Source organism: Molossus molossus, unplaced genomic scaffold, assembly GCF_014108415.1.
Source record: "Molossus molossus isolate mMolMol1 unplaced genomic scaffold, mMolMol1.p scaffold_m16_p_2, whole genome shotgun sequence".
Classification (NCBI taxonomy): domain Eukaryota; kingdom Metazoa; phylum Chordata; class Mammalia; order Chiroptera; family Molossidae; genus Molossus; species Molossus molossus.
The window spans coordinates 133,327,205-133,344,306 of record NW_023425355.1 but is presented as its reverse complement, the minus strand read 5'-3'; the positions used below and the strand labels follow the sequence as shown (position 1 = coordinate 133,344,306).

General features: G+C 34.0%; 1 protein-coding gene across 6 annotated transcripts in view; it reads left to right on the top strand.

Moving 5' to 3' along the window:
* Positions 1-17,102, top strand: part of CNKSR2 (connector enhancer of kinase suppressor of Ras 2) — a 297,838-nt gene that overhangs the window by 134,865 nt on the left and 145,871 nt on the right. For all 6 annotated transcript variants that reach the window (XM_036270511.1, XM_036270512.1, XM_036270514.1 and 3 more), the window contains exons 7-8: positions 10,865-10,924; positions 14,754-14,822. In XM_036270511.1, the coding sequence (XP_036126404.1) occupies positions 10,865-10,924; positions 14,754-14,822 (129 nt within the window). The remainder of the gene's footprint in view (positions 1-10,864; positions 10,925-14,753; positions 14,823-17,102) is intronic.

The following is a 17,102-nucleotide window of genomic DNA, read 5'->3' as shown; positions in this document are numbered from 1 at the left end:
GACACATCGACTGGTTGCCACCTGCACAACCCCATCCGGGCTGGGGATACAACCAAGGAATGTGCACTTAGCAGGAACCGATCTCGGGACTCTGGTCAGCGGGCCAACGCTCTAACCACGGAGCAAAACTGGCCAGGGCTAAGCAGGTTTAACTTTCAGTACGGTGTTTTTTCTTCAATTAAGTATATATGTATACAACTCTTTCAGAGGGCAAAACCTTCACTGACCATCAGTGATATTTCAATTTGAAATCATTTCTTCAATAGAGAGACTTTTCTTCTAATATTGGGAAAATTACTTTTAGATAGCCATAGTTCCTCAGGTTCTCGTGGCTTTTATTGGTGTCTTCCTGGGAAGATGGAAATCAGACATAACCAGCAAGTATATCATCATTGTAAACTATAAGTGTTATATCTAACTTCGATTAGTTTTAAAAGTTTATTTGTAGCATTTATACACTTATTTGAAGTAATATTTATTATTTTAAATTCTTACTCTTTTTAGTCCAGTTTTATTTAAAGCATCTTTCAACCTATAGTATTAAATATGTTTCTTTTTACATCTCCTCTTTCAGTTGTTATGAAGGAAAGGAATCACTTTAAGCATGGTTTGTAGAGTGGGAAATTATTAACTAATTACTGTGTGATATTAGACTAGGGATCAAGACACATGGATACAGATCACTTACATAAATATTCATATGACTGACCTGGGGGAGGTGGGGGAGTAAATTTAACTTCCTTGGCTTTGATCTATTAATCTGTAGAATTTGGGGAGCAGGAAGAGTGGACTAGGTCATCTTTAAAGCTCTCTCTAGTTCCATGGGTGTGCAGTTCTAAGAATGTTATTGTTCTGAGATCAAAGCCTGATTTTTTCCCCTCTAATTTCTACTGAAATCATGGGGAGGAAGGGGGGGAATAGCTATATGAAGTGCGTCAACACAATGCTAATTAGTGGACTTCGTGAAATTTTGAACTTATAGCCATGGTCAGGCCTTTTATTATTATTTTTTTAATTAGAAAGAGGTAGATCTGAGTCTGCTTTTTGGATTAGGTATAAACATACAATGCCAAGAACTGGATTCAGTTAAATAGTCTGGGAAAGAGCTAAAAGAAAAAAGACAATACATGAGTGCTTACCATTTGCCAGGTATTTTCCTCACAACTAAATAGAGTAGGTATTACTGGAATCACAAATCTTCATCACTTTTTCCTATGCCACATATAGATAATACACAATAGAAGCATGGTTCAAGTCCAGATAAATTTAAATGAAATACATCTGAACAAAGCTTGTTCCATTATTCCACATTTAAACTTAGAATTGCTAAAGGGGGGCCATGAGAAGTTTAGGAGGATGACTTTAAAACTGGACCTATCTAAACAGATTCTTTTCAAAAGGATAGTTTGCAACAGTTCATTGGGAAGATGTTTCAGAGGGAGGGAAATAAAAAACTAAACTGTTGAATATTCATAAAAAAGTTAACTGCAAAACTGTTTCTTGTGGTTTATGTTAAAGGGGAGATGACTAAATAGAAATGTTACATGACTTATTCAAGGTGTCATTTTTTAAATGAGCAACTTCTAATTAAATTTACTCAGTCACATTTGAATAAATAGATTTTAGGATTTTGGTAACATTTAGCTTGTACTTAACCATAGGAAGTGTATAAATGGTAAATGAAGAAAAGAAATAGAAAGAGATGGGAGAATACCAAGCTTTAATTAAGTTTAATTAGCTTAGAAACATCTGCAGGAGGTCTTCTGCCAGTTTCAAAACAGCACATCTCTCATAGGCAAAAGGTAGCTGCTTTGTTCTTCAAACTAGATAAACTAGATAGATTGTTCATCAGCTTTCTACCTAATTAGTCAAATCTCCTAGGATTTCTTAGATTTGAGAGTCCTGAGCATTATAAGGAATGGTGAGAAATGTGCTTAGTTATGATTAAAAAACATGAAACTAATTTCCAAAATGCTTTTAAACAATTAGCAGAAAATTAAAGAAGGAAAATGAGAGCTAAACATACCTAGACTAGATCAGAGTCCAGCAATGGGTTGAATAGAGAATGAAGTGCGTTAATGGGGGAGGAGGGGGGCATCTTAGAGGAAGTCTCTTGGCCTCAGAGAATTATTTTGCTGTTTAGGCACTTGGAATCTCTCCAAATATGCCTTATTTCATTGACTTGATTGTGAGGTTTCTTTGGCTTCTATTGGTTAACCAACATTTGGACACAGAGTGAAGCAAATGTCATTTTGGCAAGCTGAGCAGGAGACAGGGAGCTGTTTAAGTCAACTCCAGAATTAATTGGTTTTAGGGGAAAAAAAAAGGAAGAATGACAGTTTTGATGAAATGAAAACTGAGATTTGTCTCAGTTCCAGAAAAAGAGCCATTTGAATGATCTGTCTTCTTACTTTTGACCCTTTCTCAGAGGTGAACAAGTGATCAGATGTAGTTCCATGTACTCTACCTTATTCAGAAGTTGATTAGTTTGAAGCTCATCCAAGCAACTTGTTTCTTCTCTTTCTTTTGGTGCCTAACTTTAGATCATTTTTCTCATTAGTACTATCAAAGTGAGATCAAAAGGATGAAGAAGTTAGTTTTGATTATTAAAAGCAGTTATAATTAAATAAAGATCAGTTTATGATTCTGTTAAAAAAAAAAAGCAGTTAAAAATCATGGGTTGAAGTTAGAAATGAAAATATTGCATAAAACAAAATATCTTCATTATTTGTGGCATATTAAAAATGTGCTTTATTTCTATTCTATTATTGCTCATAACTATGAAGTTGCTAGAACCAAACTCTATATACATAGCTAGATCCTTCTCTATTTAAGTACTTAAACATTTTTATCCATCTGAAAATATTAGCTTTAGTATAAATTATATAACATTTTATTATGTATAAATAATGATGCAGTCCTCTTCCTATAACTAATAGATACTTTCTGTAGCTTGCAATTGCCATTTTCAAAGTTCCTGGTATGCACAATAATTATACACAAATATTATCTCCAGAGTCATAGCTAGCTTATCCCCATGAGTTTTATTTGTTTTTTGTGTGTTTTTTTAATACTCACACGAGGACATTTTTCCATTTTTTTTGTTCAGATAGAGAGGGAGGGAGAGAGAGGAAGAGAGAGAGAGAGAGAGAGAGAGAGAGAGATCGTGAAAGGGACACATCGACTGGCCACCATCCACACAACCCAACCGGGCCAGGGACAAACTGCAACCGAGGTACGTGCCCTTAGCGGGAACCGAACCTGGGTCTCTCTGGACCAAACCGGCCAGGGCTCCATGAGTTTTCATTAGCCCAATAACTATGATATCTTACTCTAAACATTTATCTTAGAATACCAGACTTTCTCTATGATCTAATTATTTATGAGATTATTTAGAACTCTTGTAAAACACCTTAAATTATAATCAGTAAGGCGCAGTGTTGAAAGAAGTATGGAGAGAAATATAATCAACTTTGGCTTACAGTTGTCAGAAGAGATACATAATTTAAGTAAATTTGTAAAATATCAAATCCAGTTACTCTTTATAACCACATTGCACATTGTACATGCATTCCGATCGTATATGTACAACCCATAGATACAGACAACAGGGAGGTGATGGCCAGAGGGAAGTTGGAGGGTGGGGTGGAGGTGGGCAAAGAGGGGGAAAATGGAGACATCTGTAATAGTATCAACAATACAAATAAAGTAAAAAAAATAGTTCTTAGTATTTTAGAATAGATTTGAACAGTGAAAATTTGACTTTAGTATCTATAGTTGCCAAATACAGTATTCTGACAAGAAAAGTGTAGGTATACAACACTTTTACTGTTAATAAATCAATAAATCAGGAGCCTAGTGTTGAGTATATGGTCTGGAGTCAGATTGCCTGGGCTTGAAAACTGGCTTCACTACCTTGGGCAGATTTCCTAGCCTTTCTTTGCCTCGGTTTAGTTATCTCCAAAATAGAAGTAATGATAGTTTCTACCACGAAGGCTGCTATGAAATAAATGTAAAACACTTAAAACAGTCCTTGGCACATTACAACAAGTAGATATTAGCAATGATTTTAACAATCATGAATGGTGATTGTTTCCTATGTCCAAACAATATGTATTATTTTTTTCTCTTTTTCCACTTTGTCTTCTCACAATCCCTCCATGGAAAAAAACAAATAAGACAAAATTTAGTGTTTTGCTCTTATAAATATACTTTAATATCCTTTATGAAACTGATGTTATTTTGTTAATTTTCAGGGTGGGGGAATGATTGCAAGATTCTTGTCCTCTACTGAATTCTATAGTAGCGCCATTATATTTACTGTCCAATAAATAATGGAAAATATATTGACTTCAAAAGTATGTTACACTTGTCACCAACGTAAGCATGAATGTTATCATATGGTCATAGCCAAGGACTACTAGCCAATTTATTTTTTTGTATTTATTGTTGAGAGTAGTACAGATGTCCCTCATTTTCCTTCCATTGCCCACCTCCACCCAGTTCCTACCCCACCCAAGCCTTCACCACACTGTTGTCTGTATCCATGGGTTATTGCATATAGGCATATAAGTTCTTTGGTTAATCTCGTCCCACCCCCCAACTTCCCTCCAAGATTCATCAGTCTGTTTCATGCTTCCATGTCTCTAGACCTATTTTATTTGTCAGTTTATTTTGTTCATTAGATTCTACATATAAGTAAGAACATGTGATCATCTGACTGGCTTATTTCACTTATTAGCATATTAATCTCCAGGTCCCTCCATGCTGTCTCAAAGGGTAAGAGATTCTTCTCTTTTACAGCTACATAATATTTCATTGTGTAAATGTACCACAGATTTTTTATCCACTCATCTACTTATGGACACCTGGGCTGTTTCTAGATCTTAGATATTGTAAATAACACTGCTATGAACATAGGTGGGGTGTGCATATTCTTTCCGATTAATATTTCAGGATTCTTAGGATATATTCCTAGAAGTGGGATCGCTGGGTAAATGGCAGTTCCTTTTTTTTTTTTTGAGGAAACTCCATACTGTTTTCCATAGTGACTGCACCAGTCTGCATTCCCACCAGCAGTGTACTAGAGTCCCCTTTTCTCCACACCCTCGCCAGCACCTGTTGTTTGATGATTTTTTAATGGCAGCCATTCTGGCAGGTGTGAGATGATACCTCATTATAGTTTTAACTTGCATCTCTTTGATGATTAGTGACAATCAGCATATGTCTCTTGGCCATCAGTATGTCCTCTTTTTTAATTTTTTTTTATTGATTTTACAGAGAGAGGAAGGTAGAGGGAGAGAGAGATAGAAACATTGACAAGAGAGAACATCGATTGGCTGCCTCCTGCATGCCTCCCACTAGGGATTTGGTTCACAACTTGGGCATGTGCCCTGACTGGGAATCACACGGGTGACCTCTTGGTGCCTCGGGTCAACCACTGAGCCACACCGGCCAGGCAGTATGTCCTCGTTGGGGAAGTATCTATTTAGGTCCTTTGCTCATTTTTTTAAACTTAATTTTATTCTTGAACGTATTACAGATGTCTGCCCTTTCCCCCCCATTGACGCCCTCCTCCCTTCCCCACACTATTGTTTGTGTCCATTGGTTATACATATACATATAGAAGTTCTTTGGTTTATCTCTTCCCACTCTCCCTCCCCCTTTCCTTTGATGTTCATCAGTCTAACAACCAATTTGTACCTTCTTAATTCCTTCATCTTTTCCACCCATCCTCCCTGCCCCCTCCCATTTGGCAAGCAACAAAAAGATCTCTGTATCTATGAGTCTGTTTCTGTTCTGCTTGCTCGTTTTTTAAATTGGATTGTATTTTTCCTTTTGTTGAGTTGTATGAGTTTTTTATATATTTTGGAAATTAACCCCTTATCACATGTATCATTGGCAAATATCTTCTCCCATGCAGTGGGGTTCCTTTCCATTTTGATACTGGTTTCTTTTGCTGTGCAGAGCTTTTTAGTTTGATGTAGTCCCATTTGTTTATTTTTAGCGAATTTCTTAATTAATTTCTATTTTTACTTGTGTTGAGGTTAGTAATTTATTTTATTATAGTGGTGAAGTTTCATTTTAGAAACTAGAGTTCACAGGTAAGTAAACATCTTTTAAAATTATATTGCCTTGTCAGTGTGGCTCAGTGGATTATGCATCGTCCCATGGACTGAGAGGTCCTGGCTCAATTCCTGGTCAGGGCACATGCCTGGGTTGTGGGCTCAATACACTGTGGGGAGTGTGCAGGAGGCACCGATTGATTTTCCCTCTCACATCAATATTTCTATCTCTCTCTATATATATAAAAAAATCAATGAAAAAAATATATTCATTTTGTTTCACATTAGAGATCTATCTAGTCTCAGCCATTTTTGGAACTGATACCAACATTTAGGGCACAATGAGATTATTGAAATGACTTTTCAGAATTAAAACCTACATGGTGACTTCTTTTTTCTTTTTCTTTTTATGTGCAAGATTCTACAACTTTAGCACTTTATTAATAGACAGTAGGCTATATTTTCTAATAGAGTACACTTAATGCTTAGATGGTTTACTGAACAATATATGCTACAGTTATCACCACTTGCCAACATTTACTTCTTCTAAGCCCCTGATTAGCCTTTCTCAATAAGCAATACCCAAGAATACATTTTCTTTAAATGTAAACCAAAACATTTTAACAAAGGCTGTACAAATGAACTTCTTTCTTTTGTATCATGTGCTTAGGCTATTTCCAAAAACTGAGATATAGTGGAGAAAATCATGAATTAAGTTATCAGCAAGTCCAGATTCAAATGTCAGCTTTGCCAAACTATAGCCATCTGGCTTTGAACGGTGTCTTTATTTTCTCTATGCCTCTGTTTCTTTCTTTTTTTTCTATTTTAATTAATTTATTTATTTTTGTTACAGATGTTTCTCCTTTTTCTCCCACTGATTCCCCTCTCCCCCTCCCTCCCTGCCTGTCCCCAGCTTTGTTGTCCTTGTCCACTGTTCATGCATACATGCATATAAGTTTTGTGGTTTATCTCTCCCCCATGACCCCCTCTGCTAGGGATTGTCAGTCTGTACCCCACTTCCATGTCTCTGGGACTACCCTATTCCTCAGACTGTTATGTTCTTTATATTCCACAAATAAGTGAGATCATATGATACTTGTCTTTCTCTGCTTGGCTTGTTTCGCTTAGGATAATACTTTCCAGGTCCCTCCATGTCGTCTCAGGATAAGAGACCTTTCTTTCTTATAGCTGCATAGTACTCCATTGTGTATATGTACCACGGCTTTTTTATCGATTCGTCTACTGATGGACAATTGGGCTGTTTCCAGATCTTAGCTATTGTAAATAGTGCTGCTACAAACATGGGGGTACATATATTCTTTCTGATTGGTGTTTCAGGCTTCTTAGGGTATATTCCTAGTAGTGGGATCACTGGGTCAAATGGAAGTTCAATTTTTAATTTTTTGAGGTAACACCATAGTGTTTTCCATAGTGGCTGCACCAGTCTGTATTCCCACCAGCAGTGTACTAGAGTCCCCTTTTCTCCACACCCTCGCCAACACTTGTTGTTTGATGATTTGTGGATGGCGGCCATTCTGACAGGTGTGAGGTGATACCTCATTGTTGTTTTAATTTGCATCTCTCTGATGATTAGTGATGTTGAGCATTTCTTCATATGTCTCTTAGCCATTTGTATGTCCTGTTTGGAGAGGAGTCTATTTAGTTCCTCGGCCCTTTTTTAATTGGGTTCTTTGTTTTCCTTTTGTTGAGTTGTATGAGTACTCTATATATTTTGGAAATTAACCCCTTATCTGACGTATCATTGGACATTATGCTCTTCCATACAGTGGGTAGCCTTTCTGTTTTGATGATTGTATCTTTCGCTGTGCAGAAGCTTTTGAGTTTGATGTGTTCATTTTCTCCTTTGTTTCTATTGCCTTAGGTGATGTATCAGTGAAAATTCTGCTGCATATGATGTCTGAAATTTTGTTGCCTACAGTTTCTTCTAGGATTTTTATGGATTCATGAGTCACATTTAAGTCTTTTATCCATTTTGAGTTTATTCTTGTGTATGGTGTAAGTTGATGGTCTAGTTTCATTTTTTTGCATGTAGCTGTCCAATTTTCCTAACACCATTTATTAAAGAGGCTGTCCTTACTCCACTGTATGCTCTTGCCACCTTTGTCAAATATTAATTGAGCATATTGCCTTGGGTCCATTTCTGAGTTCTCTGTTCTGTTCCACTGGTCTATATGCCTGTTCTTGTGCCAGTACCAGCCTGTTTTGATTACAGTGGCTTTGTAGTATAACCTGAAATCTGGTAATGGGATCCCTCCAACTTTGTTCTTTTTTTTTTCAAGATTGCTGTGGCTATTTGAGGTCTTTTTTGGTTCCATATGAACTTTTGAAGTATTTGTTCTAATTCTATGAAGTATGCCATTGGTGTTTTGATGGGGATTGCATTGAATCTATAGATTGCTTTCGGTAGTATGGACATTTTAATGATGTTAATTCTTCCAATCCATGAACAGGTCATGTGCTTACACTTTTTCATATCTTCCTCTATTTATTTTTTCAATGACCTGTAGTTTTCTGCAAATAGGTCCTTTATTTCTTTGGTTAAGTTTATTCCTAGGTATCTTAATTTTTTTGCCACAATGGTAAATGGGATTGTTTTTTCAGTTTCTCTTTCTGTGAGTTCATCATTGGTGTATAAGAATGCCATCAATTTCTTGACGTTCATTTTGTATCCTGCTACTTTTCCAAATTTATTTATTAAGTCTAGTAAATTTTTTATGGAGTCTTTGGGGTTTTCTACTTATAGTATCATGTCATCTGTTCTTTTTTTTAAATTATTTTTTTATCTTCTCCTGAGGACATTTTTGCATTTAACTTCAGATAGAGCAAGAGGGAGAGAGGGAGGAAGAGAGAGAGAGAGAGAGAGAGAGAGAGAGAGAGAGAGAAACATCTATATGAGAGAGACACATCAAGTGACTGCCACCCACCCGACCCCAACGGGGCCTGGAACAATCTGCAACCAAGGTACGTGCCCTTAGCGGGAACCAAACCCAGGATTCTCTGGTCCGCGGGCCAACGCTCTTAACTGCTGAGCCAAACTAGCCAGGGCCATGGTGACTTCTTAATAATTCCATACTATCAACTTCACTGCTTCTTGTTTTTATTTCTTACTTAGTTTTAATGAAAACATATGTACATTCAGGTATGTAAATATATAACTCACATAAAGGTATGGGAAATTAAAATTATAGTAATTGTCTACATAAGTGCTTCAATGTATGCTTTTTTGAAATGATATTGCTGGTTATATTTCTCTTATGTATCTCTTATAGACTTCAAGTTTATTAAAATAATTACTTTTTAAAAAATTTTTGAAATCAGTATTTTGAAATGCAAAACACTTTTATAGGTAAAGCTTGGATAATTTTTCCCCAAAGAGAATTTAAAGTAACAGAGTCTTCCTTAGAAAGGAAAAAAAGCCATTCACTGAATCATCTACTTTTTTTCTGATTTACTTAAATGAAAGTATTTTAATAGTTAAAATGTGAATACTTTCTTGTGACATTTTTTTTTTTCTTGAAAGTCCTATCACAGTCCATAATTTAAACTTTTTGTTTACTCTAAAAGCTTACACAATTTCAGGGTTCTGGATAATCTTTACATTTTAATGAAGCTTTTTCTAAAGTGATTTTATTTAAATAGAAAATAGAATCTCATTCTCTTTATTGGGAGGAGTGGTTGCCACACATTACATCTTTATTATTAATATTAGAGATGATTGGGTATAATTATTAAAGCATCATCAATAAAAAATAAATGCTGAAAATATACCATAAAAAAGCAGGAGAAAAAAGTTGATATTAACAGTATTTTATCACTCTTCTATGTCTAGTTAAATGTAGTTAAAGTAGGCTCTGTGGAAACGTCTTTTTTATTGTGTACTGTGTATCAATTATAATAACATACCAATGTTTGAATTTCTCATTGTAACTTTTATTTTGCCACATAACAAATAATACAGATTTTCTTGGGGGGGGGGGGTGAAGTGTGTTCTTTCTTCAAGGTATTGCATTACAATGCTGCATTTTACAAGTTTCATAGGCAGTTCACTTACCAAGTAGTTATTTGATTAAGCTGTGTACAGCTTTTTCCGGCAAACAGTAGAAGCCAGCACATGCAGATAGGAGTTTCTTACCAGTTTAAAAACAGCATTATTGAATCATGGATTCATTCCTGGGGCATGTGGAAATTCTAACTTGAAAGGGTTCAACAGTTTTGTAATAACTATGTATGGTATCAGGTATATACTGAAAATATTGGGGGGAATACTTTGTAAAGTGTATGATTGTATAACTGCTATGCTATACGCCTGAAGCTAAAGGGGGGAGGGGGAAAGGAAGAGGACATCAATAATACAACAATAAAGATAAATTTAAAAAATAAGCCCTGGCTGGTTTGGCTCAGCAGTTAGAGCATTGGCCTGTGGTCCACACAGACCCGGGTTCGGTTCCCGCTAAGGGCATGTGCCTCGGTTGCGGTTTGTCCCCAGCCCTGGTTGGGTCGTGTGGGTGGCGGCCACTCGATGTGTCCTTTTCGCATCGATGTTTCTCTCTCTCTCTCTCTCTCTCTCTCTCTCTCTCTCCCCCTCCCTCCCACTCTATCTGAACAAAAAAAAAATGAAAAAAAAATACTATTGAATATAAAGTGCAATTGAAAATTAAAGTTTAAAATTTTTAAACAAAGTAAGAATTTGATAAGAGTAATTTTTTGTAAATGAGGTTATTATATACTTGGAAATATTTCACTTGCTTCACTTTCTTTTAATGCTCTCTTTTTCTTAGGGTATGTATATTAAATCAACATATGATGGCCTCCATGTAATTACTGGAACTACAGAAAATGTAAGTATTGTAACATTTCAATTTTTGATTTGTGTTTTTCTTTTATCGTTAAACAACTTATATATGTAACATAATTATAGTTGACTTCTGAGGGCATTAACTAATTAGGAGATAAAACTAAAAAGACATTCAGTTAGTAAATGCTAGTTTGGGGAGAATTTCAGTCAGTTTATTTAGTTTAGAATAGCTAGTTACTTAAAGTAAATCATATGTTTTCTGTTTGCAGCCAGAGATTTGTCTTTGTTAAGTATTTTCTGGTTCCTAACAGGTTATTTTGACATCTAAAATAATTCACTCCCATCTGTCAAATAGTTTATTTATATTAAGAAATTTAGCTCACATAGGAAAGAAACATTAGGTAAGTCATGCTTTTTTAATACTTGCTGTATAATTCAGTTTAATTTAGTGCAGGCAGCATGGTATAGCTCAGTGGTTTTCACAGTGAGGACCACCCTGGACCAGCAGTATCAGCCTTCCTTGGGAACTTGTTAGAGATTCAAATCCTCCGACTGACCCCTGACCTACTGAATCACACTCTAGAGACCACCCTGTGAGAACTACTACTGCGAGCAGTAGGTCAGAGTGAGTCCCTGGTGCTAGGTACTATAAGCAGTAATGCGCTTAATGGCAGTGTAATTTTTGTAATTTACCTTCTCATTAATTTAGTTTCCTAATCTATAAATTGGAAATAATATCATATGCACTACATACCTCACTAAATTGTTGTGAAAATCAAATAAGCTAATCAATGTGAAAGACTCTGCTGTAAGAACTACAGAAATGTGAAATCATTGTGTTGAGCATTAATGCAATCAGTATAATAGATTTGAATATCATAATAAATCATTATTCCTGCATTGGGTTGTCCCAGATTTCCATCCTACTCTTTTAAGGAGGTACAGAGTTTTTGTTTTTTTCCTTTTGGAAATATTGACAAATTGCATGTTTATGTTGTGTTCCTTCAAAGACTGAGGTGCAATTAGTTCATCACAAGTTTTTATTGATCTCAACATTTTACTAGCATTTTCTCTTATGAAAAATCAACATTGTCATCTAATTCTCCTATTACTTTAATTATTTATTGATTCCCCCCTAACTCACTTCTCTTGGTTTCTGTGAATGATGGAACACATACAATGTTATAGTTGGATTGCTGTACTGACTTCACATTTGGTATTAAATGAGTGTTACATGGGATCAAGATTATCATTTAAGTACCTGTTGTAAACTATTTAAAATTTTAAATGCATTTTGATATTGTATAGTATATGCTTTTCATTGATTGATCATTCTCATATACTTGTGTATTCATCTATTCGTTTTAATGAACCTTTGTTCATATCTGCTATGTTTCAGGCATGGGGCTAGGCATTGAAAGAATTTAAAAATTAAACTAGCTTGTTGCCTCTAAGGAGTGCGAGTAGGGGGCTATCTATGAACAGGCTGTGAGATTTGCATAGACAGACAAAGGAAAGAATAGTAAATACTGCTAAGTGAAATCAGAAAAGGAATCCCAGAAACTGTGATGTTGAACTGTATCTTGAAGAATTTATAGGATCCTCATCCCTCTATAGTCTGTTGTCTAAAAAAAAGTTGAGCACTATGCATTGATCATATTAATTACTCAGTAATATTTGATAAATGGACAAGTTATCAAAGAAAGATTGATTCTGTGAGTAGTTTAGAAGTGAAACAAATACTAATAGTCCATCACTTAATTCTTCTTTTTGCTTGAAAATATTTTACTATTTTTGGTACCCTCAGTCATTTATCATTAGGAGATCTATGTTGAGTCTTAGTGAAGTTTCTCACTAAAGTGGCTAAGTTATTTTGCTTTGCTGTGCCCTGGTTTCTTAGTTTTCTCATATGGAAAATGAGGGGGTTAGACAAAATGACCTTTAAGATCCCTTTTAAAACTGGAAGTCTATCACTTCTAGGACTTAGTTGCTTTTTTATTTATCTGTGTAAAAAGTCATTTTAGTTTCTTTAAAATTTTTGTGTCAGTTATCATTTTCTTTTACATCATGACTAGAGCCATTATCTTGATATCTTTCTTTACTAGTGTCCTTTAAAAAGATCAATTGTGAGCCCTGGCTGGTCTGGTTCAGCAGTTAGAGTGTAGGCCTGTAGACCGAAGGGTTGCAGGTTCAATTCTGGTCAAAGGCATTTACCTGGGATGTAGGTTCTATCCCTGGCCCTGGTTTGGGTTGTGCAGGAGGCAAACCAATGGATGTGTCTCTCACATTGATCTCTCTCCCTCCTACCCTCTCTCTAAACAAACAAACAAAAAAATCAGTTGTGAGCCAGATAGCACAAAGACTGACTGTCTAGTTACAGCTCTATGAAAGTAATGATTTACAAACTTTTCAGGATTTTTACTTGGTACTTGTCTGATTTGGTAATATACCCACCTCCTAAAGATGCTATAAAATACATGCAATTTTTTTCTTGTTGTGACACCATTCTTAGGGTTGGGTTAACATCCTAGATGAACTACCCTCTTAATAGAACACTTGTGTTATTACTTCAAACTGGCATTCTCTATGATATCACCTTGTCTTTAATTTTGCCTATGGCAAATAGTTATTTTGTGAATTTTAAAATTTGTTGAATTGAGGTTAATATTGTTTCAACTTCTTTGTTTTTTAAATAATTGGAAATTGGAAATGAATTTTTTTTAAAGGAACTAAAAATCATTTTAAAGTAAATGCTATTCCAGCGTCTAAAAAATAGCATTTTATTTTGCAATGTTATCATTATATCATTCTTCATTAGCTTTCAATAGATTCTAATGAATAAGTATTATAGCATTTATAGTTGCGATTGATAGATGAATTAACACACATACATATAAATGCACAATTATATTTTTTATTAAAACACATTTTCTGTATATTCAGAAGTTCATACACATTAAAATATGTGCAATCAATAATCAGTAGTTAACTAGAGGAAAGAATCGTATTTTAAATTCATTATCCATATCTATATTTTAAAAATTATATCTTAAATTTCATTTTAATTTTCTAAAGATTTCATAAACTTGTTAACATTGGTTTACCTAAGTTGTTGTTTGCTTTTTTATTTGCTTTTGTTTCTAATCTCTTAGGAGAATTTTTTAAAAGTAATGAAATTGTTACCTAATGTGGAAATGTAGGCATTTTAGTTTATTTAGTGTGGTTTTGTTTGTCAATATATTATACTGCATGAAACATATGAAATGGAATGTTCTTATAATTAGACATTTATATAGAAAATGTTATATAATGTAACTTTGAACTAATGGCTGTTCATCTTTTAATTTGCTTTTCCAAGTTATTTAGAATTGATGGTATTAATGAATAAATAAATTAGTAATTTAATCATCAATTAACAGCTTTGATGCTGATCGTAAGCATATACTTAAATATTTATTTGCTAAAGTTAATGTGAATTATTTATATTAAACACAAAGTATCAAATTTAAAATGATAATGTTTTAAATTATATTTTTGAACCATTTTTCCAGTAGAGCCTAGTAGGGCTATCTGTATAAAATTTGCACTGGATAATACCAAGTATTATTTTCTTTTAATGCTCTCAGAAACATATTGGTCTTTTATAACATAAATATTATAAATTGGTTTGCATTTCTACTTTCCATCATTAGTTATACATAGAATGCAAACAGTATATTAAATACCAGTAACCTTTTGTTAGCTTAACTCCTTGAAGATTATAATTAAATTATTGATCTAATTGAAATAGATTAACTTATTGTAGTGTTTCAGAGAGAAGAGATAACTGATGAAATTTATGTTATTTATCATTTCTTTTATGTTAAATTTAGTCACCTGCAGACCGGTGCAAAAAAATCCATGCTGGCGATGAAGTGATTCAAGTTAATCATCAGACTGTGGTATGTATAATTACCTTATGAGTCAGTGGGAGGAACTAATATAAAGATTTATTAAAGCTTTAAAAGACTCTCAATGAAATGCCAGTTTATAAAATAGTTGAATAATCTTTTTAAAAAACTCTTAATTATTTGATGGAATATAAGGCATAGTTTAAAAAAAAAAACACACATGAGGAATTTGGATGGTGGCTGAGGTTAGATATGCATTTCTATATGGACAGCTGAAGGATGACATTATACACCCTATGAATTAGGATAAAAATGTTGGAATAGCAATCAAAGTCATGATGCATACAAATTCATCCTTTTCTTGATACAACTTTTATGTTTTATTTTATAAAGTATTGAATTACCTAGTTGATATGTTTTGTAACAGCATGCATTCATTTATCTACTTTAACATTGATTTGTTCGTTAAATTGCCCAGTATATCGATTTATTTTAAATGTCAACTTATTTTTTTTAATTTAAACTTTAATAGCTGAATTAGCTCTTGATTTCCCAAAAGAGGAGTACAGTGTTAGTTTTAAAACTATTGCACTTAACTAAATAAGTCCATAAAATTTTCTTTCTTTATGAACCTCACGAATGGTAGATTTTCAAGGGCTATTTTTCTTAATCTCAGATTTCGAAAATTATTTTCATTTTGGACCATTTTGCATCTCAGTTGATTTACTTTCTCTCCTATCTCTTCCAAAATAAAGTGATTTGCTTAAAACATGAAGATAAAATAATCTGATTATTAATATAATAATCTTCATTTGAGAAAAAATAGTTTTATTTTAGTGTATATTCTTATAGCTCACTAACTCTTCAAAGTGAGTAATTATTTCCTATTGTACCTTTCACTAAATTTGTGTTTTGCATGTTTTAGTCATACAAGAAATTTTTAAAAGACTATATTTGGAGGTTAGAAGACTTGTATGAAAAATCTGATCTTTCTCAGGGATTCTGATCTTAAGACAGAAGCCATGTTAATTTGGGCTTTGAATAATCTGAAAAGTTTGTGATAATTTGGAGAGGCTCCTGAACACTGATAATTAAAGTTCTGATGTTTCTTTAACAAGTTCATTGTTCAAGTCAATGAAAGTTTAAAAATTAAACACGTGGGTGGAAGGTTAATAGGAATTAATGCAGAATGTTGGTAATTGAAAAAGGCTTTTCACACTATAACAATTTTAATGATAAAGTTCTCATTACTAGAAACTATGCAAAGTGGCTGTCCTGACTAAAGTTTCTTGTCCCCTAGGATGAGGATTTGTATAGTGGGATAAAGCAGCTTCTTCATTAGACAGGCAGATTCTCCTTCTAGTATTCACATTGCCTCTATTTCTCCAATGTGACCTTAACAAACATGACATCTGTTGGATAATTGGACCAATTTCTAGTTGGCTAATTCAAAAAGGATATATAGATATTAGTCTCTAAAGAAAAATAAATTGTTCAAAGGATACTCTTTGTGGAGCATATATTCTGATATTTATCAAATGAATATGAAAGTCTTTAAAAGCTAGAAGTAAACTAATAAAATCTATATGGATTGATGATATTTAAATACTGTAAGAATGTGTAAATATATCTTTACATTATGGGAATATTCTAAAATATTGAAAACTATACAGAATAATGTTTTGGGGGAACTTGCTTCCAGATTTTGCTCTGAAATGGACTTATGGCTTTAAGTGAGTTATGGTAACTAAACATCATTTTACCTTTTTATGGTAATAATCATAGCCAAAAATTGCTGAGTTCTAATAGTATCCTAAGCCTAATGTTGAGTACTTTACGTATTTTGTCATTTATTCCTTACAATGATCTTATAAAGACTGTGTATGTGGAAATTGAGACTCACAATGATTATTTAACTTACCCACAACTAAAAGCTCCCTGAGTGTAAGGTCCATACTCTTACTTTAGCTTTATTATACACCCTCCCCAAACTCAAATTATAAAATTATCAAACAAAAGGGGAAGAATTCTCACAATCATGTAAGTAAACCTCAGGATTCAGTGAGAAATTAAGTGGGGCCAAGGATAAGAGAAGAGGAAAGGAAGTGAGAATTTATATAGCTGGGGTAGAATCTGCTGAACTAAAATTTGAAATCATGTTGAAATTTGATCTTCTCACTCCTTTCCTTCAGATATATATGTAAAACACTTATCACAATGCAAGGCATGCATTAGTGGCTCAATAAAAATTAACTTTCAACCTCCTTTTACCTGCTACAACAGTTGGGCCAATTGGAGTCCAGTTTCTTAGCAGACTGCTACTAGAACGTA